At 33.2% G+C, this 25,572-nt stretch overlaps 3 protein-coding genes across 3 annotated transcripts; 1 reads left to right on the top strand and 2 right to left on the bottom strand.

Moving 5' to 3' along the window:
• Positions 1-1,242: 1,242 nt before the first annotated feature.
• On the bottom strand, positions 1,243-5,394 carry LOC138322499 (prostate-associated microseminoprotein-like). The gene is made up of 3 exons (XM_069266520.1): positions 5,251-5,394; positions 2,436-2,562; positions 1,243-1,430 (listed from the first exon to the last, which is right to left on the bottom strand). Exons 1-3 carry the CDS (start codon positions 5,336-5,338, stop codon positions 1,292-1,294), a joined length of 354 nt encoding a protein of 117 aa, XP_069122621.1. The 5' UTR covers positions 5,339-5,394; the 3' UTR covers positions 1,243-1,291.
• Positions 5,395-12,112: 6,718 nt separating this feature from the next.
• Positions 12,113-17,363, bottom strand: LOC138322498 (uncharacterized). Its single transcript, XM_069266519.1, has 3 exons — positions 17,208-17,363; positions 13,115-13,241; positions 12,113-12,303 (listed from the first exon to the last, which is right to left on the bottom strand). The coding sequence occupies exons 1-3, from the start codon at positions 17,296-17,298 to the stop codon at positions 12,165-12,167; spliced, it is 357 nt and encodes a 118-aa protein (XP_069122620.1). The 5' UTR covers positions 17,299-17,363; the 3' UTR covers positions 12,113-12,164.
• A 5,527-nt stretch (positions 17,364-22,890) lies between these two features.
• On the top strand, positions 22,891-25,019 carry LOC138322264 (very low-density lipoprotein receptor-like). The gene is made up of 3 exons (XM_069266305.1): positions 22,891-23,213; positions 24,144-24,399; positions 24,828-25,019. Exons 1-3 carry the CDS (start codon positions 22,891-22,893, stop codon positions 25,017-25,019), a joined length of 771 nt encoding a protein of 256 aa, XP_069122406.1.
• The last annotated feature ends 553 nt before the right edge of the window (positions 25,020-25,572 follow it).

Raw genomic sequence — 25,572 nt, 5'->3', positions numbered from 1 at the left:
CAAAAGGAATAGTGTTTTAATTTAGAGATAAGCCTCAAACTGTACTATATGTGTGAGAGGGAAAGTACTCGTCCCTAACGGGCCTCGTTGCTGTAACCTCTCACACATGTAGTACAGTTTTCGGCTTATCACCTTAACATAAAGTCGTAACCGTGAGCAATAGTATAACAAGCAAGACAATTAGGTGAGTTAAAATTAAAATTACATTTTATTTCGTAATTTTGTCGAGCTGGTTTCCTGCATTGCTAGATGTCTTAATTTAACAATATTATATGTTTCCATCAATTGATTGAGATTTTTACATGTACAGATGTATTATTCCATCATAAAAATCAACAAATAATGTATACATAAAAAATTGTTTGTTTATTCGTAGCTTTGAAGCTTGCATGCTATGCATATTATGTATATACACAGCGTCAAAAGTTCAGCATCACGTTATTTTTTAGATGCATGCAAGCTTCAAAGCTACGAATAAACAAACAATTTTTTATAGTATTTCAACATACATACCAATTATATTTCATTACCTGTTCGGACCAATTAACGTCGTATCTTATAAAGGATTAAAAGTTTCGCAGTTCCATTTCGTTAAATGGTACCCACACTCTCCAATCGATTCCTTCGCTCTCTCTACGATTTGTCATCCAGGTAGGGGCTTTTATAACGTAAAACAGAAGGAAATCACACTACAACGACAACGAGATAATTATCCCGCTTTAACACGTTAGTTATCTCGTTTTAACAAGATAAAATATTTCATTTTATTTTTCAAAGTGACTTTTATAGGCTTCTGTAATGTATGATGCTTTATAGGCATTAGTTACAACATTTAACAACTGCAACGGAATAATTCTCATTTTATGAGTTTTTTAACGTTAGGATGAAAAAATTAAAACAATTATTTGATAATTTTGATATCACTGCTAAAATGTGAAATACATGATGTTGGCAGTACTGCAAATTTCATTTTGAACGCTTTATTGATTTTGTAAAATGAAAAGCTATGCACTGTAAGCTTGGAATTCTCCAATGTTGGTTACTTATCTAATCATTATCATAAAAAACTCTTCTTGACCGTGAGTAGGAAAATTACGGCACATGTAACTTTAATAATGTTATATTCATATAGTTCGGTCAAGTCACATACTTGGCCAGAGTCGTAAAATAGATGCGAGCTAATAATAAATATCGTTATTTGGATAAAGTACACATGCTTCATATAACGCACTTCTGACAGCATAACTAATAATAATTTATTGATTCAACTATCATACAATGACGTCATCAATTATCGTTTACTGACGGCAGCTACGCCCTCTATACATTCGTCGTCTTCGTTGTCCTTTTTCACAGCTTTGTCACCACAGCCGTTATCTGCGGGAACTATTTTACACTCGTCAGGGAGTTGGACGATGTGTAATGCATCCCTATAATATAAAATATATACAGATAAATAAAAATCAAAGCGCGGAGTAAGTAAAATTGTTTCATATGAAAATAAATACAAATATGAATACATTATGTAGTCAATTTACTAGTTAGTAAAATTATTATCATTGACGTAAATATAAACAAATAATAGATACAAAAATATGAAACATTATGCAGTCAGAATTTACAGTTTACTAGTTAGTGTTTATTTTCTTAAAGAGTTTAAATTCCGCTAGATTCGCAGATTCACCCCTATTCGCATTTCATTCCTAACGACCAAAATATATCACGTAAATAATGCTTCCAAAGACTATGAAGTTATTCGCGAAAATAACCCCGCGGATAACTTCCTAAAATAGATCTCGACATTTTACAATTAATTATACAATATAATCTAATTTTCATAAGGTAATTCAGAAGTGTTATTAAAGGGTACAGATGACTTTTGGCAGGTCAAAATTCCAGGAGTTAATTTGGAAAAAAATATTCATGAATGAAAATTTGGCGATCAGGCGATAGCACTATCATTATATTATATAAACTACCAAAAAACCTTTCTTAAATATCTCCACCGCTGACAAATGGTCAAAAACAAAAGAGGGCGACCTTGTTTTTTTCTTCGGTTACAAAAGTTACTAACTTTACACCATTACCACCATTGAAAATTTAGATTCTAATTTCAAGATAAAAATACTTAAAATAATTAATTGCATCCCGAAAAAAAATCCTTGAAAAAAAATCCTTGGTGTTATACACCATTGAAAAATTTGAGATTCTAATTTAAGATAAAAATACTTAAAATAATTAATTGCATCCCGAAAAAAAAATCCTTGGCATTATTCCCTATATGGAATGAAATACTAATTACGTATGCACCAGAGGCAATTTTTTTTAATATTAACTAGACATATATAAACACGGTTAAACACCACTTATTGTTAAATGATGAATGTCATTTCTGCTCCGTAGGCGGTAGAGCATCTTTAAGAAAGTCAACTTACACACAGCAGCCCAAACCGCCTCCCGCATTACAATAGCATGTTGTACAGTTTTTCTTCATATTTGTGTTGAAGGCAACGAAGTCCCCATCCCAATAACATCCTAGTGGTGGTGTTTCACCGATTTTCGCTGAAGAAATGACAGGAAAAATGTCAATAGTTCGCATTTTTTTTTTTTTTTTTAATATTTTTACCTTTTCAAAAAAAATCAAAATCAATTCGTGCTAAAGACATGACATGAAAAGCGTAATATTTCTTTATTAAATGCTTTGTTATACATTCTGAATATCTGAGAAATAAGCGAATATTTTTTTGTGGAAGAAATGACAATATTTCTCAATGCCACTATTTATTTTATATTTTGAACGGACTTCAAAACAACCCAAAGTTGATTTTTGTTGAAGAAATGACATGACAAGCAAAATATATATTTCTCAATTGCAGCATTTGTTTAATATTTTGAACTGATTTCGAAATAACCTAATACGAAAATTCGTTGCAGAAATGACAGGAAAAGTAAAATATTTCTTTCTCATTCCAGAATTTAGTTACATTCTATACATAATATGTTTAGAATAGACCAATATCAATCTTCGCTGAAAAAGTTAAAAGAAGTTTGTATTATTCCTCGCGGTTCCAGAATTTTGAACCGGCTTAGAAATAAATCAATTTTACTTTGGTTTTATTAGTTTAACGTCCAATTAACAGCCAGTGTCATGACAGGACGTTGCCAGGATTGATGGTGGAGGTAAGTCCGGAGTACCTGGAGAAAACCCCCGACACCAAACCTTGCAAAGGTCAGTACTTGCAACTGTCCCACATGGGATTCGAACCCGCATTCCAGAGGTGGAGGGCTTGTGGTAAATAAGTCGGGCCATGTTAACAATTAGCACTTAATATATAGATAGTAATCCTGATAGTTAGGTAGCTTGTCCTGCAAAACATGAATATCGGGAGTTTCTTTCTTATGTCGTTTGGAGGTTTCAACAAATTTTGATAGAACAAATATGTCGTTTGTCTTAGTGACAATGATTACTGCAATGCATCAACAAAATGGCATTGTTTATGTTTATCATTACTTCATAAGAACAATTACAATTACAATAATTTCCACAATGATTGTGTTATAAAGTAACGAATGCAAATGAACGTTTCAGAAGTAATTTCTTCATATTTAATATACAGTAGTGTGTCACTACAAGTAAGGTAAAGTTAGAAAGTTATTCGTTATTCACAGTTAACCTATTTGACGGATGCATCGATATCAAATATAATCATATAGATTAATTTATTCGATTTCAAATTATTTTGAATATATATTTTGCGGGGACCAAACTCTAGATCGTTTCATGACAACGTTGAACGTTCAGTTACCCGTATACAACAGTCGATTAAGCGACCCATTTTCATCAGGAATCGATGCATTTTCTCAGACGGGTTGGGCCATACAATTTTATCAACCTTGTTTGAGCAAACTATTGAAAATGTGTGATGCACATCCGATATTACCTCCAAAGCACCAAAAGACTGCTCTAGCGGAACCAAGAGAAAAAACGAAGATGGAAGGTGCTTGTGTGGAGATTATGTGGGACGAACAGATTAAGCGAGGAGCAATGCATGGTCTATGTATGCTGCTTCCCATGTGCCTTAACATGGGACAAAGTCAACTATATCCTTATACAATAACCTTTTTTATAAACAAGTTTTTCTTTTGTGACCGAAATTGTGAAATTTCGTCCTGGCTAGAAAATCCAACGTTGTTTGCCGATTTCTTGTGTGACATTGCTTCAACTTTAGAGAGACCCGCTTCTATTTTAAGGAGCACTTGTGTTGCCATTATCTGTTTGTATAGAGGTTTAGGTAGTTGAATACCAATCAACACAGATCTACTTCTTCTAAAATCATCCTTGTTAAAATAACGTACGCCTGCCATGACATGTGACCCTTTTACAAACGTTTTCACGAATCAAATGCATTGACTGTCAAGCAGTTGCGTCTAAGGGCCGTAACATATGTTCTTTTGCTTTGTGACGCATTCGGGCTCCTATACATCGGCATACTGGGCAGACTCGGGTTTTCAAACATTTTGTGATCTTCGGGTAGAATATCCTTATCCTTCATATCTACATATGAAATGTCTTATATTTTCTAATATCTGTAATACTGTTGTATCCCATGTAATTTATTCATGTCGCCTGAGGCTGTATTACAAGGCCGCTTATGCAATACACCCTCATGACGTCACTGCGTAAACAAATAAAACTTTCCTTGGTGAATTTTAACGTTATTTTTAGAAACTAGGATTGTTTTACCATAAACAATGCAAACAACAGGATTTGCGTTAAAACATCACGCAATTTGCATGAATGGATAACTGATTTGCACTTATCTCTCAAAATAGCGGCTACCGTAATTGCAAAACTACAAATAACGAATGACAACATGTTGCAAAACCTTCGACAAGCCTTCAGTTTTACTACATGTTGTGACCCTCAGGTATAAGATCCTTATTCTTCAAAGCAACAAATGAAAAAGTAATATAAGTTTGTATGTTTTTCCCAACGCCTTTAGATGTATCCACTAAAATATCATCGTGATTATCTTATATCCTATGTGTGTTTATATCACCAATATAACGTTTGCGCTAATTCATCATTGCACTAACTTGTTCAATACCAAATTTGCGCTAGAATTTAACCGTGCCATAATAAGTCCAAATTTCCGTTACTAGTCCCTGTGACTCCAATTGTCTTATGCCGATAATAGGATATCCAGATAGATAGTTTACACGTGAAATTAATTTTTTGTTGATACTTACTGGGAACTCCTTCACCACCATAGCATTGTCCTTTACACAGTGTTATCCCTGCGGTGAGTATAACCCAAAAGGTAAGGAGATTTATCATCTTTCACTCTCACGCTAGGAACTTAATGTTCTGCTTATGGCACGGACCTCTTTTAAAGAAATACATATCAGATAAGAGGACTGAACTTTGTTATTTTCCTTATCTAATTGGGACATCTGTCATATATCTATCGCGGTACACTGATCGAGAGCACAGCACCAAGTAATCCGAACAGATTTCTCGTTCACAATGGTAAAATGTACTTATTTACATCATCATTATCATTATTTTGTAGACAAACTAGAGACATCATAAGTTGTTAAGAATAAAGAGCATTTTGATAAACAGACATTGATCCTGTTTCTTTATTACAGTCATATATGTGTTTTTGATTTTCCAAAGTTTATTTATTTATTTATTATTATTTTAGTAGTAGGTTTATGCCTTGAATAAAGAAACGCGCTTAATAAATTAAATTAGTATATTTGACATTAATCATTATCTCGCCTCAAGTAAGAATCTTGTATTTTTTGGTAAAATGAATTCACTTGATATCCAAAGTATAGTCGTATCATGTGAGTAGAAATCATATCAGGTTTGGACGATAGAGTTATCGTTCTTTGCCTATAGCGTCATTAGCAACACGATAGCTGTCAAGTGACGCTTCGCGATGACGGCACTAAAAAGAGATGGGGATAGAGTGTTTGAATGACAGCACTGATGACTACTTTCAAAGCAAACCGAAATCGGCAACACTTTTTAGGATTATATTTAACAAATATGCACGAGTCATTCAATTAGGTGAAAATTGCTTAAGTTTTAAGTCGTTTTGGTTTCCATACTGTGTTACATAATGCATTTTGCAGTTACATAATGAAAAAGGTTTTTGACGGGATAAAATAAACATATATCAGGCCCGGCTTCGCCTCGCCTGATACAAGTATTATTTTAGACCCAATAATTTTTCCGTATTAGGTCACTAACAAACTGTGTAACTAATAGTATTGACCTTAGTAAATACCTTTAAACGTTTTTATTTTTCTCTGTTTGTTGAGATCATACAAAAGTGACATCTTGTCAGTTATAAACTGCAGTTATTTTTTGTTTTAATTTTGTTGTATTCATCCAGCATATATACTGTAAATATATGTATTTATACATAGGAGGTTAATGCTACGCTTATGATATATTATTGACAGAACGTTTTCCCGTAGTATACTGGTTTCTCTTCTATCAATATTCTACACACGATATACTGAAACAATATGGACTGTGTAGAAAATCGCCTACTAGACTGCGACACATTTTTATACACCATAGCATTAAAAGTATTTTTCTTCACACAAAGTATTTTTTCAAGAAACTAATATGCACCTTTTCAATGTCAGGAGTTTTATGAAATCCCCTTATATCACAACCATAGTTCAAAACACTACTCACCTTAGAAGCAATAACTGTCAAAGTGATTTCAATATTAAAAAATGGGTTTTGCATACGTTCAAAACAGCGAACAGGCCTTTTTCGCCTTGTTCTGAGATATACTTTTGGGTCCTAAAGAATTTTCGTTATTAGTTATAGTATTATTAATTATAGTTCAACATCAACCCGAGATAATTGAATTCATTGACTTACTCATTTAGTTCATTATTGTAATACCATTTTTAATTATTTCTAATAGTTTCACCATTTTAAAAAAAGTTACATGTATTTTTGTTTTATATACGTGAACAGTTAACCCCCAGTTTTAGTATAATCCCACAAGGAATTCATCTTGAAAGGAGATCTTCTGGCGACCTGGCTAGCAACACTATGTCATCTGCATACATGAGTTAAAATATATCAATGGTTCGAATATCTACTGAAAGACAATAATCTTTAACAAAATTAATTTCTAAATTACTGACAAACAATGTTTATAGTATCGGAGACAATATTTCTCTTTGAAACAATCCAGAGTTGACCCTGAAATACCATTGCATTTTACACAACATCTTACACCATCATAAAGACTTCCTATAAGTTTCAACATTTTGCCTTCGATTCCTTCCTGTATAAGTGTACACCAAAGAATCTATCCGTTTACAAAATCAAACGCCTTTTTATAAGCAACGAAAGAACAATATAATCATTTTCGTTTTCTTATTGCCGTATCTATCAGTCACTGAAAATGGCATCTACCGTCGACAAATTTAGCGTCGGTTAATCTATTATAATTTTGATCAACTGTAACGAGTCTTTCATTTAACATAGCACTAGATATTTTACAGACAACTGTCTATAGTCATTCCTACATAATTATCATGATTTGCTTTCTCTCCCCTTTTCAAGACAGGAATACATGTCTCAATATTCCACAAAAATGGAGATTTTACAGAGTCGAATATTCGGTTAAATGAGGACGTATGACATGGAATGAGAAAATATTTTCCTGTTCTAAACCACTCGCCTTATAACACTAAAATTTATTTACAGCAATTTTTACCTCTCTTTCGGTCATAACATTGTCTAATTCCACGTGCGATATTGTTCTATTAGTTGGATCATATTCACGTAAAAAAAAATTCTGCAACCTCTTCATTTTCATCTACGATCATAAACAGATTTGTTTGTTATTTTATAATTGCGTGGTCTATTTTTTTTACTTAAACAGTTTATGAATCAATTTGGATAATTTTTTCCTGTGGAAACTCATCAAATTACCTTGATGTCGCTTGTACTCTTACTTTAATATATTTTCAACTTTTTAATACTGCTTTTTCTTGCTAATACGCTAACTATGATTTTTTCTGGATTTATATTTATTAACAGTTCTCAAAGATGTTTTGTAAATTCTATATGTTACCTTACACTCGTCTGCTGTAAACCATAGTTTATCACTATTCATATGTAGTTTGTGTGTTTGGTTTTGAAAAGCATTTGTATGTAGTTTGTAATTCGTATTGCAATATGGCAAAAACACTTGGCTTACTTGTTCTGTAAATTGACTATTGACTGTATCTACGGTTTTATCAGGATAACTTCGCATCTGTTCCAGTAAAGGTAGTTTCAGGAACAACTCTTCCTTTATACTCTCTTCATGGTCTTTATCCCTAGTTGACTCGGACTAGATACTTTATTTGTGCTATTACTAATCCCTAATATAGATTTAATATCAAAACTGATTGGCGAATGATCAGAGAACTCATTAAATTCCTAACTTTTAAACATACTGAGATTCATTAACCAGCATTAATCTATCAGACTAGAACCCACTATTAAAAGATGTCACACTACCCTTTGGATCATCTGATTTTTTTCTGTTTTTAAAATTCTTAATTCACTTGTATCTGAGTTGCAACAATATCCTTACTACTTTGAGACTGGAAAATACAATCTTGAATAAACATAAATATTTTGATAGGTTATGCCCGGCAAAATCACCTAACCGATCATTTCTTTAAAAATAAAGTCACTCATACAAGTTCTACTGTTTACACCACCTACAACTATAACTGTAATCCATTGAATTGGTGGCTACGCATTCTGACAATACCTGAAATACATCTACCTCATAATAGGTGTTATTCTATTGCCGCAGTATATAATTACATATTACGTAATAGTCCTATTCATCACACATAACTTCATGGTGCAGCTTATACATGCACATATACGTATACCTCCGCTTTGACCTCGGATTTGGGGTACTGGAGCGATTTTTTCTAAAGGTCGTAAACGTAAACGTAGTCGTAAACGTAGACGTAGACGTAACTTACGACATAATTGCATTTTACTTAAAGCCGTAACTCAAGTTTACGTCTACGTTTCCGTTTACGACCTTTAGTAAAACTCTCTCCTGGATTGGCGTTGTAGTTATTCAAGCGTATATCTTCAGTTTCTTTCATCCAACATTCATACAAACAAATAACATAATGTCTCATTAATATATTTACAAAATACATCTTCATTCAGCTTTTCTGACCAAGACCTAGTTTTCTTTCATACCTACGGGTGTAATACAATCGCGATATCTCGGAGTAATTTCCGTGAATCTTCGGAAATATATTACCTCGAGTGCATGCATGGAGGGGCACGTGGTATGTTCACGTGGTATGTACGTCATATTCCAAAATGGCTGCGCCCATGAATTGGCATGAAATCAACACGAAGGAAAGCACTACGTTTTTGTTTGATGTGTTCTAGCACAACAAAGCGTCCGTATAATGTACAGAACCAGAAATACAAATCTCAAGATGTTTGTGATAAACTAGAGATGGGACATGCAGTTCCTAAGACCACGCGAAACTGGTGAATATATGCGATTCTTGTTTGAATTAAAAACTGAAGAATGAAGTATAATTAGGCCTATTTTGTTAAGAGTTCTATTACTACAAACTAGTAAACCTATATCCATAGTACCCTAATAAATTTGGTATCCATCTACATGTATATAGGCCCTATGTTTCCTCTGTGTTCTATGTCTCTACAAAAAAATATTGACTGATTGGAGTTCAGTCTGCAATTATCTGCAGCCAAGGAGATACAAATGAATTTCACAGGTGACATGACAAAACTATAAAACATAAAGAAACGTTTGTATGGTCACTTTAATGTCTGCAAATTCAAATCGATGAATAGTTAATCACATACGCGTATTATATCAATTTCACACAGACATTTCCTCCCATGATATGAATAACAATGACGGCGGCTGCAAAGTCTCCTAACTTTACAACAAATACTAGGCCTAACTTAGAAAAATACAAATGAATGACAATGCATTCAAAATAACTTGAAATCTAACAATAACGAGTATCGCACCAATCCTGCTCTGGTTGATTTTCTATCTCAGTATGCTGGCAACTGATCATTAAAGAAACTAACAGGAATTTCGCCCTTGTTTCAGTTTGTGTATCCTTATCAAACTTACAGAGCTGTGCTTTCGCCACTGTAAACATTGGCAGCCATATTTCTCTATTCGGAACCTATAGATAGATAAAGTCCGAGGGTTTTCAAACTATGTCGTGATTCACGGCATGGCGGCTTCGGCACACACTCCCGAGGTGTTATATTTCCGAAGATTACCGGAAATTTCTCCGAGGTGATCCGATAGGGGTGTAATACTGGCTGGTCTAGCGCAATACACCCATGCCGCCTGAGGCTATAATGCATGGCTATCCATGCAATAAAGCCTTCGTGACGTCATGGCGTCAACAAATTTTATATTTCCTCAGTAAAATTTTAACATTTTTTTCACAAACTTGACTCGTTTTACAATAAAAGATGCAAGCAACGGAATTTTTGTTGAAAATATTACGTAATTTTTCATGTATAAAAAATTGACTTTCAGCCGTTGGTTTCTTCGGTAAGCCTCGGGTTTTACTACATTTTGTGACCCTAGTGTAGAATATCGCTATCCTTCATATCCACATATAAAAGAGTCTTCTAATATTCCATGACACCTATGTGTTCAGTGTAATTTGAGTTTGTTCTTGAATGAGAGTTAATTGTATCATTAGGCAAATTCCTAACTCCAGTAAATATATGTCATTTTTTGTACATCTTCCCTATGGATTTGTTATTTTAAATGTGTATAGATCTATTGTGCATAGGGATATAATTTGCTACGAATTTGTGAGAGTGGTACCGAAATCGATTCAAGCAAGTGTTTTACTCATGGTCTGGTAATACCATCCCCGATACTCTAGGGGTTCCGATCAATTACGATCTCTACACCCCTGGACCATCTGATAGTAAATATGGAGGCAACTAAACAGAACAGGTAATTTAGTCCTTTGATGTACATCAAAAGAGCCGTATAACGGTGCACTGTGGTTGGTTATGTGGCTAAGAAGTTGGGCGTCGCTTTCTTTGTTCTCTTTAAAGGAAATCTTAACTGGTCTGTGATTTGTCAAATGTTTTTTTCCGTGTAGTTGCCTCCTATAACAGAAATAAACTAAAAGAAATAGTCTAGGGGTGTAGAGATCGTAAGTGATCGGAACCCCTGGAGTATCGAGGATGAGGCGATACATGCACGATAAAATACCACACTTTGGTACCAAATCTATGCATCCCTCTATATACACTCAACATTTCTCGATTCTAATACGTTTTGTATTAGCTGTAAATAGAACAAATGCATTCTATGAGGAGACACAATAGGTATTTGTGGAAAAATAGGTATCTAAACTAAAACAATTATATAACGCTATATTACTCACCGTTTACTCGAAACTACCATCGCTCTTGGTTACGTTTGTTTTAATACCATCCGGGTAGCAAACATATACGTATACACTAGGTATTTTTCGGCATTGAAATAACATGTTCTTTTTAAAAATTCTTTATTAATGGATTATTAACGAAAGTACCCTTATTAGAAAGATACCATAGGGAAAAACGTTTCATAAGGATAAATCACGTACATCTTAGCTTTGAGAAAACATAATGGGATTTTAATACAAGAAAATTAAAATATATATTCAATAAGAGCACATGGTGTATCATAAACAAAAGTCGTGTTTTAATTTGAGTCAAGTTTCATATATGTCACTACAATTTAAATCACTTAATAATATTATTATGTTCATACACAGTAAAACACGTTTATTACCAACGTGTTTACAACGAATCTATGGTTATAACATGTTACTTTTCGTTCCCCATCAAAGAACGACTAAATCAATGTTCCTATAAGATGTGTGTAATGTGTGTGTAACGAACTATGCTTATTACAAAGGGATTTAATTGGCCTTTAAAGATTCGTTATAACCGTGATTCACTTTAGCTCAGTCCCGTCACATTATAACGTTATTTGGATAGGTCACTGATGTTTCGTATAACACATATATGACATAATAGCTAATATTGATTTATTGATTTAAATATAATACAATGAAGTCATCAATTATCGTTTACTGATGGCAGCTACGCCCTCCACACACTCCTCGTCCTCGTTGTCCTTTTTCACAGCTTTGTCACCACAACCGTTATCTGCGGGAACTATTTTACACTCATCAGGGAGTTGTACGATGTTAAATGCATTCCTACAATATAAAATATATACATATAAATAAAAAGCGAATCGCTGTTTTAGTAAAAATATTATCTATGACGTAAAAAGACAAAATAATAAATACTTGAATATATTGTACAGTCAGTTTACTGACAGTTTTGTTTAATTGCTAAAAGAGTTTAAATTCTGCTAAATACGCCCATAATCGAAAATTAAAAACCTCACGATTTACATACCAAAATCTGTCACGTAAATAATGCTTTCAAAAACTATGGCGATAATTCGCGAAAACGATCCCGCGATAACTTACAAAAAATAGATCTCGACATTTTACACTCGCGGAACAATAAAATATAGTTTTATTTTCATGAGATAATTAAGAAGTGTTGTCAAAGGGTACAGATGACTTTTCGAAAGGTCAAAATTTCAGGACTTAATTTGAAAAAAGGTTAACCTTTTCATGAATGAAAATTTCGCGATTGGGCGATAGCACTATATTTACTAGAAACGAACTTTGCATGCGATATACTTTTGCGAATTTTGCGAACCAAATAAATTCACAAAGGTTTATCTCTGCGAATTAATATATACATCATCTGTATTGATAGGAGCTATCATTCAGTTGTAAAATCCGCGAATGTTAACCTTCATAAACTTGTTTTAAAGTGAAAATCGCGAAATTAGATAACCGCGAAAAAGTTGGTTTATAGTATATGTATATAATTTACCAAAAATCTTTCTGAAGTATATTTTCGTACAATTTATTTTGGTCAATGAAAATTGCGGAATTAATCAGTTGTACGGTTGTATTTTAGATTATTCAGTAAGGACAGCCAACTTACACACAGCAGTTCAAACCGCCTCCCGCATTACAATAGCATGTTGTACAGTTTTTCTTCATATTTGTGTTGAAGGCGATAAAGTCCCCATCCCAATAACATCCGAGTGGCGGTGTTTCACCGATTCTGGCTGAGGAAATGATAGAAAAAGTGAATATTTCGTAGAATTTTTTTTTTATTTTAAAAACATTTTAACCATTTAAAAAACAAATCAATATTAATTCATGCTGAAGACATGACATGAAAAGTGCAATATTTCTTAGTTCAATGATTTGTTTTACATTTTGAACATCTTTGAACACCGAAAAATATTTTGCCGAAGAAATGACATGAAAAATACAATGTTAATTTTGTTAATTGCAGTTTTTGTTTTATATTTTGAACGGACTTTGAAATAACCCAATACTAATTTTCGTAGAAGAAATGACATGAAAAGTATAATACTTATCAATTGCAGTATTTATTTTAAATTTGAACCAATTTCGAAATCACCCACTATTATTTTTTGTTGAAGAAATGACACGAAAAGTACAATATTTGTCAATTGCAGTATTTGTTTTATATTTTGAACGGACTTTGAAATAACCCAATACTAATTTTCGTTGAAGAAATGACATGAAAAGTACAATACATTTGTATTTCTCAATTCCAGAATTTGTTTTTACATTTCATACATATTTTATTTACAAACAGACCAATTTTTTTAGCTTCAAATATTAAACGAAATGTGCCTTGTTTCTCATGTTTCATGGATTTTCAGCCGGCTTAGAGATAATTCAATTTGAAGACTTGATTTATAGATAAAACATATCCTTATACATTCATCTCGTGATGTTGATTGTAAGGTAGCCTGTCCTGCAAAAAATGAAGTATTGGACCTCTTTCTTATATCGGTTACAGTTTTCATCTCATTACTAAAAGAAAAATATTTTGTCTTCTTGTCTTGACAATGATAGCAGCAATGCATTGAGAAAACGTCTATGTTTCTTATATCATGACTTCATAAGAACAACTGGATAACGCAATAATTTTGACACAAATGTTGTTGGGTTTTTGTTTCATTCTCTCGTACTACACATGGAAGTGTTTACTCTGAATAACGACATTGATATCGTTGTTGATATTGTAGATGTGAAAAACACCAGACAAGACAAATATACATTATCTGTAATGTTTTTTGTAGTGTACATTTTGTAAAACCTCATATGATTGTCTTTCATCCGTATAAGGAACACAGAACCTTTTTTTAAGATTCGGCTCAGACTAAGCATTTCGAGCAAAGGCAATACCAGACTGTAGATTTTTTTTTTTTTTTTTACTTTTTTTATTAACTTGAAGACATCTATCCAAATGATGAATCTACCACCTTCTACTACTAAGGATATTTCTGCCATGAAGATTTTATATCATCTTTGATTAGTATATTAGAACCTGGTGCCCACAAAACGTATGTTAAGAAATATCTATCATCTACTAAAAACCAGAAAGTAATTAAACGATATGTTAGATTTAGTCAATCGAACCATTCAGGATCTAACGTTGTGGATAACAGCGTTCGACACATGAAAAAGAAAAATTGTTGTTCCAAAAATCATCAGACTTTCAGGTCGTGACAGACGCGAGTTCCATAAAATGGGGCGGACATACTCTCGGAATGCATGCTAAAGGTGTCTGGAATACGCGAAAAGCATTCCACCCGTACAATGTTCGCGAGATTATGGCAGTGCTATTGACTATTTGACTATGTGGTCTTCCTTAGACAAGTTAAGACACAAAATTCTCAAGATTCTGTCGGGCAACATAACAACGTTGGCCTACATCGATTTTCATGGCGGGCAAAGTACAGTAATAACAAATATAGCAAGTCCATTTGGAATACGTGGCGGAAAAAGACAATGTCAAAGTGGATCGGTGGAGCAGGTTCAATTCAATATACGAATAGAAACTAAACCCACGAGAGTAGAATTACATCAATATGTTGTGGAGACCACACTTTATAGATCGTTTCGCGACAATGTTCAAATAAGTTACCCGTATACAACAGTCGATCTCAGACAGATAGGGCCATGCACAACATTTTTGTAAGTGTGCCGTTCCGTATGTTGCCCAAAGTTTTTGATGTTTTTTAAATCCAGCTACCATTACTTATGTATTTTTGTATGGAGGTTTAGATAGTTAATCACCAATCAACAGAGATTCACCTCTTCTAAGATTCCCTTTAAAAAAAAAGAAATAAAGCACCGACCAGCGCAACGTACAAATGTCACGCCATATGCAACCTTTATTGGTCTTGTGCTTTATGACGCGGCCATCAGATTTGGTTCATAGAGATGTACATCAGGATACCGATGGGGTTCGACATATTGCCCTTGCTATGGATCAAGTGGTTCTATCGAACACAAATGTGAAAATAACGGGGTTTTTTTGGAATTAAGAATGAGACTGACCGTTCCGCGCTTGAGGTTTCTATACCAGCCTCTACTGATCCAGGTGCTGAACCTGTACGTTCATTTACGTCATTGTTCCATCAAAAACAGTTACATGATGACCTTCTCTCTTCAGAAGCATAAATAATTAGCATGTCATGTTGACATTCTCGATCCAAACTTCTTGTCGGTGCTTTATTGTTTATTCAGTTGTTTAATTTAGTTGATATTATTGTACGTGTGCTACATCTGGGGTGATCGTATCGCAAGAGTTAAAGACATGAAAAATAACATGTATGTATAATTTGTAGTAATGTAAGTTTATTTGTTATAAAAAAAACACCTGTATTTATACTGCTTTGCGGCAACTCAATCGACCGACCAGTTCCGGTTTAAGGCACAGGAGAGTTCCAACTGCCGTTGTTATCTGCCTTTCTTCGTGAGTGGACTAACTTCACTATCACCATCACAATAACAATCGAGAACTCTTTAAACAAGGTAGATAATTTACAAATCGGTCAATAGGGTTCAAGTGTATGTTTAGTTGCCGTAGGTATTGTATAAATGTCGTATTTTACATAACATTTTAGTCTTTACATCAAATTGTAATGTAAACAGGCTGTCGGGTTTTGGCACACTACGAATTTACCGGACAGTTTCAACTCGGTTTGACCATAATTGTCAACTTCAGTCATTTTAATACTTGATATTCTGTATATGGGTGGATTTATTACCATTTTTAATATTTGTCTGATGTATTAACTTCTCTTCCGTGGTCAATTTTTGTATATAAACCAGATTCAATATCTGCCAATGTTATGGATTAGCATTAAAAAAAATCACGCAATTTTCATGTATGGATAATTGAGATAAGTGACGGCTACCATAATTGTTAAACGGTAATTAACGTCGAGGCATGTGAGAAAATATACTCTTTCATATACGAATATGAAGTATAGGATAATGCCTCGGAAAGACAAAATGTTGTAAAACCCTCCAGTTTGACTACATTTGGTGACTCTTGGATAGAACATCTTTATTCTTCAAAACCATAATTGAAATAGTCATGTAAGTTTATATCGCTCATACCAACGCCTTAAGATATATATGCAAAAATACCACAGTGTTTATCTTATTTCCTATAAAAAATCATATGTTTATATAACTAATATTGCGTTTGCGCTAATTCACTATTAATCTAATTTGTTCAATATTGCATATGTGCTAGATTTTGACCATGACATAATAGTCCCTTTACAGCATCTCAAGCACAGACACTAGTAACGTAGATTTCATTGGACAGACATAGCTACAGTGAGAAAATCTGACTGCATTTTTCCCGTTCATAGTGAAATAAAGGTATGTTAATAAATTATTTTGTATTTGAAGTTGTGTTTTCCATGTAGAAAATTATTGTAGAATATAGTGTTATTCAATATGTACATATTTTATCATGTTTGGCGGAATACGGTTGACTTTCGTTGAAGCATGTGTACCTCTTCCAAGCAAATCGTTGGTCTCCTTCTCCTTTTAAATAGTACACATGTATCAGATTTTCTTACAATTTACGTTACTAGTTCCTGTAATTCCAAGCGTCTTATGCCGATAGTAGGATATCCAAATGGATAGTTTACACGTGAAATTAATTTTCTGATAGAGTTTATACTTACTGGGAGCTGAAGTACTCCTAACATAGCACTGTCCATTACACAGTGCTATCCCTGTGGTCAGCATAACCCCAAAGGTAAGGAGATTGGTCATATTTCACTCTAGGAACTTAGTGATCTGTCGATCACAAGAACCTCTTTTAAAGAAATAACTATCAGATAAGGTGCTGATCTTAATTTCCTTATCTAATTGGGACATCTGTCATATATCTATCGCGGTACACTGATCGAGAGCACAGCACCAAGTAAACCAAACTGATTTCTCGTTCACAATGGTAAAATGTACTTATTTACATCATCATTATCATTATTTTGCTGGCACGGAGAAGACAGTATGAAAACAAGTCATTAGGAATGAAGAATATTATCATAAAAAAGACATTTGTCCCGCTCCTTTATTTAACTGTCATATACACATATACGTTTTTCATATTAGATCTTTCAACAATGTTAACTGTCAATTTTTACGTTATATTAATTAATTAATTAATTAATTTGTTTATTTATCTATTGTTCTAGTAGGTTTATGCCATATATAAAGAAACACACTTCATGAGTATATTAGTATATTTGACCTTAATTAATATTGTACTTAGTTAATATCTTTAAACGTTTTCATTTTCCTTGATTTGTTGAGGTTCTGCAAAAGTGACATCTTGAGAAAATATAATCATTTAATCAGTCATTATTTTACGTCTTTATTAAGGATGACATTCTAAAGCAATATATGCATATGTTACTAAAAGTAGATAGATTATTGAAAGAGTTTCTAGATGCAACCATATGAAGGTTGATTACTAAGATACTGGAGATCAATTTGCAAATATTGTTTGCTTAATGGAAAAAAGAATGCTCCGGTACCTTTATCATTTTTGTTGTTTGAGGTCAACTGAGACAAAGTCAAATACAATGACATATTCTAATCTCCTATGAAGTCTGGTTGTAGGGGTGTTTACATTTCATCATTTTCTCAGCTTTTCGCTTACATCTCATCAATTTCTCAGTATTTCGCATACAATACATTTCACCAATTTCTCATTTTTTTGCATACATTTCATGAATTTCTCAGTATCTCGCATACATTTCATCAATTTCTGAATATCTCGCATACATTTCATCAATCTCTCAGTTTTTCGCATATATTTCATCAATTTCTCAGTATCTCGCATACGTTTCATCAATTTCTCAGTATCTTGCATACATTTAATAAATTTCTCAGTATCTCGCATACATTTCATCAATTTTTCAGTATCTCGCATACATTTCATCAATTTCTCAGTTTTTAACTCATCAAATTTTCGCTACTCAAGCAAAGACTTATAGAATCACGAAAACGTCATTCCTGCGGAATTAAAAAAAAAACCAGCTAAACGGTATAGTAATTCACATGTTTAATCTGCACCATTTCTTAATTGGATATCTCAATATCCAGGTGTATTGCCTAAGTAGTATTTCCTTGCAATACTGTTTCAGGCTGAAGATATTTAAATGTTGCCATCTTAAGTAGAATCTGTATTAAATGGAGGTTAACGTCCAGAAAGGTAGTCTTTTAACATTTTATAAAATGTGCCCTTTAATCGAGTAATTGAAATGTCATCGTTCGTCACTGTCATTTGCAGAGAAGAAATTGAACATGGCTGATATTTGGAGGTTAATGTGTTGTGCGTGTCTCCTAAAGACTTTATGGCTTGGAGTACCTGTTCAATGCGGTAAGAACGTGTAGTGTTAACATTATACTTATCATTATTTCTCATTACGGGATTTATATTGCATATGTTTGTTTCTTCACAAACGATCAATCATTAGAAAACAATTATAATACTTTTCATATCAAATATATAAGAATATATGGTTGAAGAGAATACGTTGATACGGTAGTAAAGGTTTTCCGACATATTACTAATTACCTCCACCTCTGGGTAACGGGTTAGAATCCGGTCGAATTGTGGTTTTTCATCGGGTAACTTCTCTTTTCTTTCACCTAATCGTGGTTATTTATAGAACGTAAAACAAATTCTAAACTTTTTTAAAATCATTATAATACTTCGCTTTGATTCAACAACATTTCATAAGGACACTCATGATATCATATAATGATTATCTCATGGCATTCGAGTACATTAAGTTCGTTGAGTAGTAACTTGCTTATCATTTGATGTAATTTAATGTCCCTATAATTAATTTTTCTTTGTTTTCATACCAAATCTAATTTTCTGATTGGTCAATATTTTTTTGCATACCACTATGAAAAAAAATCGAGAATGGCGCGAAACCCCGACGTTATCGTGACATCACAATAGAGACATCGACGTTGTGTATTGATTCGGAAAAAAAATCCATTGAAAAACTACTATAATATTACATTTAAACATACTTCATTTTGTCAAAGAGGGTATAAAATTAATTTTAAGTATTGATATCACTATTTTTTAATTTTATCGGGGTATGAAAAAATAGTGATATCAATACTTAAAATTAATTTTATACTCTCTTTGATAAAAATTGTTTGCACACTTTTGTGAGAATCCGCACAGTTTGCAAACAAATTTTTTTCATACCCCGATAAAATTAAAAAATAGTGACATCAATGCTTAATTAAAGGTGAATCCGAAGGGTAATGTTATAAATATCCTACTAGCCCTCAGACTTTTGGTATGAAATGGCTTACAGTAAAATAGCCTTCTTTCGAATCTTATAGAAAATTTACTTCTATTGTAATTCTTCAACAATTACATTAAAATGAATTGAATTTCATTCAATTTTAGATCCGCAAAACTTATTTTCCGCAAAAATGCTTTGAGCAGATATCAAAACAGAAATTTGGTAGGAGCGAAAGCTGTTTTACAGTAGTTATACATACATTATAATACATAATGCTTCTTGAGATACCATCTGCTCTTCGACTAAAAAAACCGCACAAATGATGAACAAATGTTTTTGTCTGACAAATTAAACCTCAGTATGATACATTTAGTGCCAGTTATTGGTAATGTTTAAACTTTTAAAATGTTTTTTTTTCAAATTTATGCATTGACGCTATTAAAACACTTTGATCAACAGTATGACATTTAATCGAGATATATGTATCGTGTATGTGTTTCTCTCCGTGTTATATTTGTGTTATCAAGACCAATCAACGTGAACAATTGGTATAATATATCGTATTGACAACTAAATAAAAAAAATCCAATTTATCTTAAGTATTTCCTAATTCACTATAAACTATTATCTCCATTCTTGCCCTTCACTATACATTCGCTTTTGTCAGAAAGCATGGGTGGCCAGAATAAAGAGGGTTAATTGTATACATATTCATGAACATTTAAATGAAATAAAAAAAACAATTTTCAGTAAGAATTCGTCGTCTTTTTTTTTATTGAATTTTGTACATTGTGTTTAGCATAAATATAAATGATAGCATCTATTAAAATTTGAATATTAATTTTTTTTACATTATTATAAGATAGATTAATCTAAATTGTAAACTTCAAGTTTAAAAATAAAAACGAGTGATAAAAAATACCTAGTCACGGTACAACACCATTCAAACACATAAAACAGTCCCATGTAGTCCGCTCGGGGCACGTGTTATACGGCCCATTTAAAGTTATGCGTATACGGCCATAACACTAAACATAAAAACAATCTGTCCTAACACATGTCATTGCCAAGATGTGTAATGCATTTCCAATGATAGAAAGCATGTAATAAAAAAATGTATTAAAACCTATTTAAATGTATCTGAATCGCAAGCAATTATATAACATTTCAACTTCACTGTACAAAATATGTAAGCTCGTCCCTGAATCTTTAAAACGAGATCTTTTGCTGATATACAACCTCATATGTCACCCTCGAAATTATTTAGGTCATTAATTTGATTGTACTACTCTGAGACGTGTACGATATGGAAGTAGTTGATCAGGCCCGTACTTAATATCTCATGAACATTTCATTAGTGTACATTTATAAATCACTATAAATCAATTACATTGAAATCATTAATTGACAATTAAGATTAAATGTTTCAGATTAAACATCATATGCTATTAAGTTCACCTGTGTATTGGCGACACTCGTTACCTATTCATAGAATGAGAAATAACTACCAAATGGCAATACGGGTCGACTGTTACTGGGTTGAATAAGGTTTGCGTTGTGCCTGGTTATACTGTATTCATATAGTATCTATTCCGCATGGGGAACATTTCGGGATTATCTCTTTAACAGTTATTTGAATGGAGAAATATTGGCGAAGTTGTCAATTTCTAACAATAATACAATACATACATTATGTACTACAATATTTGATACACACAATATTTCACGACAATGTATAAATTAGATGTTTCAAATACTCAATCTGTAGAAGGAAAACGTAAACAAACACTTTTCAAATACTCAATCTGTAGAAGGAAAACGTAAACAAACACATGTGCTCTTACGCTAGTTACATGTACCTGGCTCACCACGTGCAGGTCGTGTCGAATATCAGTCACGTAATACGATTCGGAATCCGACAAAACCCGAAGTCATTGAACATGGCGGTGATTGAAGGCGCTTTATTTAAAACCAGGAATATATGATCCCTAGATTTCGGCTCTCTTATAGGCCGACATATGCTTTTGTGAAACTTAATCATCAAGTTATATACCAATGTTTAAATACCAAATGTTTAAATTACATATCGTTACAGTGAAATTAGCAGCAGTATAAGTTTACCTGTTATAGATTTCTGGTTATTTATATGAGCTTACTGCAAACGGACTCTCTTTCGAGGAAGATTGATTTTAGTCGCAAAAGGTTTCAGTCAAAAATGTATGTATTTCGTTAGAACAAAACGCGAAATTAGGTCTTCAAGATAAGAAGTGGTGATTTACAGTGACCTAGGCTATTCTCTGAATTCTAATAGGTCAGACATAAAATGAAGGTCATAATATGACAATAAAGTCGAAAATATAGTATGAGTTACACATTTTGGTAGTGAGCTAATAAGGAAAAATATTGGGCCTAAAAGAAACTTGTATCGGGCGATTTGGTCACTAACAATCTATGTAACGAAGGTCGAAGGCCTTTAGAACTAAATAAATAAATAATATTAATAATAATTATTAAAAATTACTTAGTAAAAATGAATATCTGCAATTTTTAATTCTTCAAAATGATTTTTTATAGTTCAGTTTTGTTAAATAATCCTGGAAAGAATTCTTATCGATTTCTCGTTGTTTTAGATAATGTCATCAGTGTTAACTTTCACAGTTACAGACCGAACCAATAATTGGCCGCTATCTAGTTGATGATGACGTTAGGGCCAAAAAACGATAACTCTATTTTTCAATTCCATTAATAAAAGATTATAGGGGGAACATTTATTTAAGCAATACTTGACGTCTCATCCCTTTGTCTATCACAATAAAATTGTTTGAATTTGAAATTAAAAAATAACAGAGCCAACTAACCTAATATGAATATATATTGGATATCACGTTTAAACAATAGAAATACAATATGATTTTTGCTGGAAGCGAAACAATCAATTAGATTTTTTGTTTTTAATGGGTTTTTTTTGGGTTTTTTTTTAATTTCAGATGATTATATAGTGGTGTCAGTGTCTGGGGGTATATATATGTACTCTGGGGATGGGGACAACATCACATCCACTAGCCCAACCCCACAATTCACCACCATGGGGATGCCATCGGCCGATATCAACAGTATGGAAGTTAACATCGACGACGGAAGCATCTTCTTCCTGGATAGAGCATCAAGGTGCATTTATCTGTACAGCAATGACACGAATGCAGTAACATCTATACGCTGTGGCATATCTCAATCGATCTATTCCACAATAGCTTACGATTGGCTGGGGAGAAACATCTATTGGACAGACGGATTTTTTAATTGGATAGCAGTCCAGCCAGTCAATACCAACGACACAAGTATATACAGAGTGCTGATACAGAATAATATGGAAAAGCCGAGAGCAATATCCGTGGATCCGGTAACTGGGTAATGTATCTAATGTTATATTTTCACTTCCGTTGCATTACCATTATATAAAACTATGCCAGCCTATTATCAATGTTATTTTTTCATATTACACTTGGTGATTCGGCTTGCGGTAGAATCACAAATAAGAACTAATTTTTCAATAATTATATCGGCGTATGGTCGCGTCACCTACAAATTGTAATGGCGTTATGTTGACAATGCATTACATGTTTTTTTTCAAACCAAGTAAGTAACGCACCTTGATTACACTGGATGACTCCAATGCTGGCTTGTCCCCTCATCAGGTGGATCCTCCTTCCTTAGACTTTTAGCACTTTCCACGAAGTCCTCCATAGGTCCTCCATAGGTGTGCCGGCTGGGTTGAAAACACCCAACCAGGGACAGGTCGGCTACATATTTTTAAATTCAAATATAAAAAAGGATTCCAGAAATCACGATATAATAAATGCGTTTGCTGTAGAGTCACCTTATTTGCAAATTGAGTTTTGAAATCCTGTGGAAATTTAGTGTAATGCTTTCTGAAAACGCTGGTTTAAATATATTGTATCCTTTAAGCAGTCACGTTTTTCATTCATAAGACTTGTAGATTTAAGTAAACACACTTATGCTATCATGTTCGTACGTATCTTGTTTTATAACGTTTTGTACTTATATATTTTAAAATATGGCAATTTTGGTGTCGTTTCTAACAACAGTTTTGCCTGTATAGTGGAAATAACTTCTTTGTCTCATATTTATTACTTAAAAAATATTTCGCATCCCGAACACATACGTATGTAACAAATTCAGTGTTACCTTTGAGATTTTATATACATTATGCACCGACAATGCTCGAACATGGAATGGGTAAACGTGGCTTAAAACAATCTGGCGACCGGACAATTTTTCCATGTCCCTTATCTGACGTTTATTTATTTGATATTTTAGGTTGATGTTCTGGTTTGATCTAAGTCCTTGGGGATACAGAATAGAGCGTGCATCTTTGGATGGGACTGACCGGAGGCTCGTCATCACCCAAAGCTTATTGAGTGTTCATGACATTGTGGCTGACTGCCTTACAAGTAGACTTTATTGGACAGATGCCAAAAGATTTACAATAGAATCCTCGAATTATGATGGCAGTGACAGGCAGATAGTTTACAAACGGAGCGATAATTACTTCAGATCAATCTCCATCGATATGGTAATTCAGAAGAAAAAAATTCTTAGCCTATCAAAAATGATGTATTTTTTGTAACGTCGTATGTGATTGGCTAAGTATAAACTTAATATTGTTTTAGACTTAAGACAGTTTCGTGATCTTGGAGAGTATATGCGCTTGAACCTTTACTAAATTAAAGGGGGGATGCATTTTTCTGACCATTCCATATTTGCAAGCAACCGATTTGAAATCATAGATATCGAACAATAAAATAGATAATTTGTATATGTCAAACTAGTGATTAATTTTATTATTTCGCTTTCTCCTCTTTTTCATACTCAGTTAGATGAGATTCAAAATGATTTATCAGTAAGCGATATAATTTACCCTGCTTCAAAAATACAGCATATTCACAATTTCAAGCGATCACTGAAAAGGCACACATAACTTAAATTTCTCTATGCTTGCAGAATTATGTCTGTGCTACAACATTTGATGGACAGTCCTGGCGATGCATACACAAAACCACAGGGAATGTCCAAGTGACGCGTGTCAATGAGTTCTCGGCGTCGGAAAACCCGAGACTGATTAGCATCTATAAACAAGACACGAAACCATCATTGACAGGTATTCCATATGTCAAATCACAATACTCAATGTAACAATAACCATAGCATTCCTCTATTTATTTCAACAAATTTTATTGCAAAAAATATGCTAAATGGATTTGGCAACAGGCAAAGCCTATATTAGCCATCTCCAAACAAATCCGGTATAGTACAATTATCAACAAAATATTTTAACATTTAACATTACATTATAAATGAATATTATTATTAGTGTATCTCCCCAACCTATCATAGTAGAAAAATCTAAAAAAAAATCTTTTAGTTTCAGATATATATTCTGATATGCATTGCAATAAATATGTATTTTTTTCTTCATCACAATTGTCACAACCATGCAGTAGATTTTTTGTATTAAAATGCGAGTGGGGGATATTAGAATTATGTATGTTGGTTCTGAGTGATGATCTTTGTTCATTAAATAAAGGACGTATGAAAAGATAATGTTCGGCTGTTTCATTACCAAGGCCACAAGAACAAATTGGAAAATCTCTCAAATGATCGCGAAATAGGTCAGAATTTAGATTGTAGAGGAATTTCTGAGCTGGCACAGAGTAATATTTATAATTCGAGAACTTTGTTTATAAAG

This window comes from Argopecten irradians, chromosome 4 (assembly GCF_041381155.1).
Source record: "Argopecten irradians isolate NY chromosome 4, Ai_NY, whole genome shotgun sequence".
Taxonomy (NCBI): Eukaryota; Metazoa; Mollusca; class Bivalvia; order Pectinida; family Pectinidae; genus Argopecten; species Argopecten irradians.
The sequence above is the reverse complement of the archived record's forward strand: the minus strand, read 5'-3'. Positions and strand labels throughout refer to the sequence as shown.

Coding starts and splice junctions, on each gene's coding strand:
- LOC138322498 (XM_069266519.1), bottom strand. CDS start 17,298: ATGACCAATCTCCTTACCTTTGGGGTTATGCTGACCACAGGGATAGCA. Junction 13,242..17,207: donor TAGGAGTACTTCAGCTCCCA/GTAAGTATAAAC, acceptor TCATTTCCTCAG/CCAGAATCGGTGAAACACCG. Junction 12,304..13,114: donor GGCGGTTTGAACTGCTGTGT/GTAAGTTGGCTG, acceptor TTTATATTGTAG/GAATGCATTTAACATCGTAC.
- LOC138322499 (XM_069266520.1), bottom strand. CDS start 5,338: ATGATAAATCTCCTTACCTTTTGGGTTATACTCACCGCAGGGATAACA. Junction 2,563..5,250: donor TGGTGGTGAAGGAGTTCCCA/GTAAGTATCAAC, acceptor TCATTTCTTCAG/CGAAAATCGGTGAAACACCA. Junction 1,431..2,435: donor GGCGGTTTGGGCTGCTGTGT/GTAAGTTGACTT, acceptor TTTATATTATAG/GGATGCATTACACATCGTCC.
- LOC138322264 (XM_069266305.1), top strand. CDS start 22,891: ATGGGGATGCCATCGGCCGATATCAACAGTATGGAAGTTAACATCGAC. Junction 23,214..24,143: donor TCCGTGGATCCGGTAACTGG/GTAATGTATCTA, acceptor TTGATATTTTAG/GTTGATGTTCTGGTTTGATC. Junction 24,400..24,827: donor GATCAATCTCCATCGATATG/GTAATTCAGAAG, acceptor CTATGCTTGCAG/AATTATGTCTGTGCTACAAC.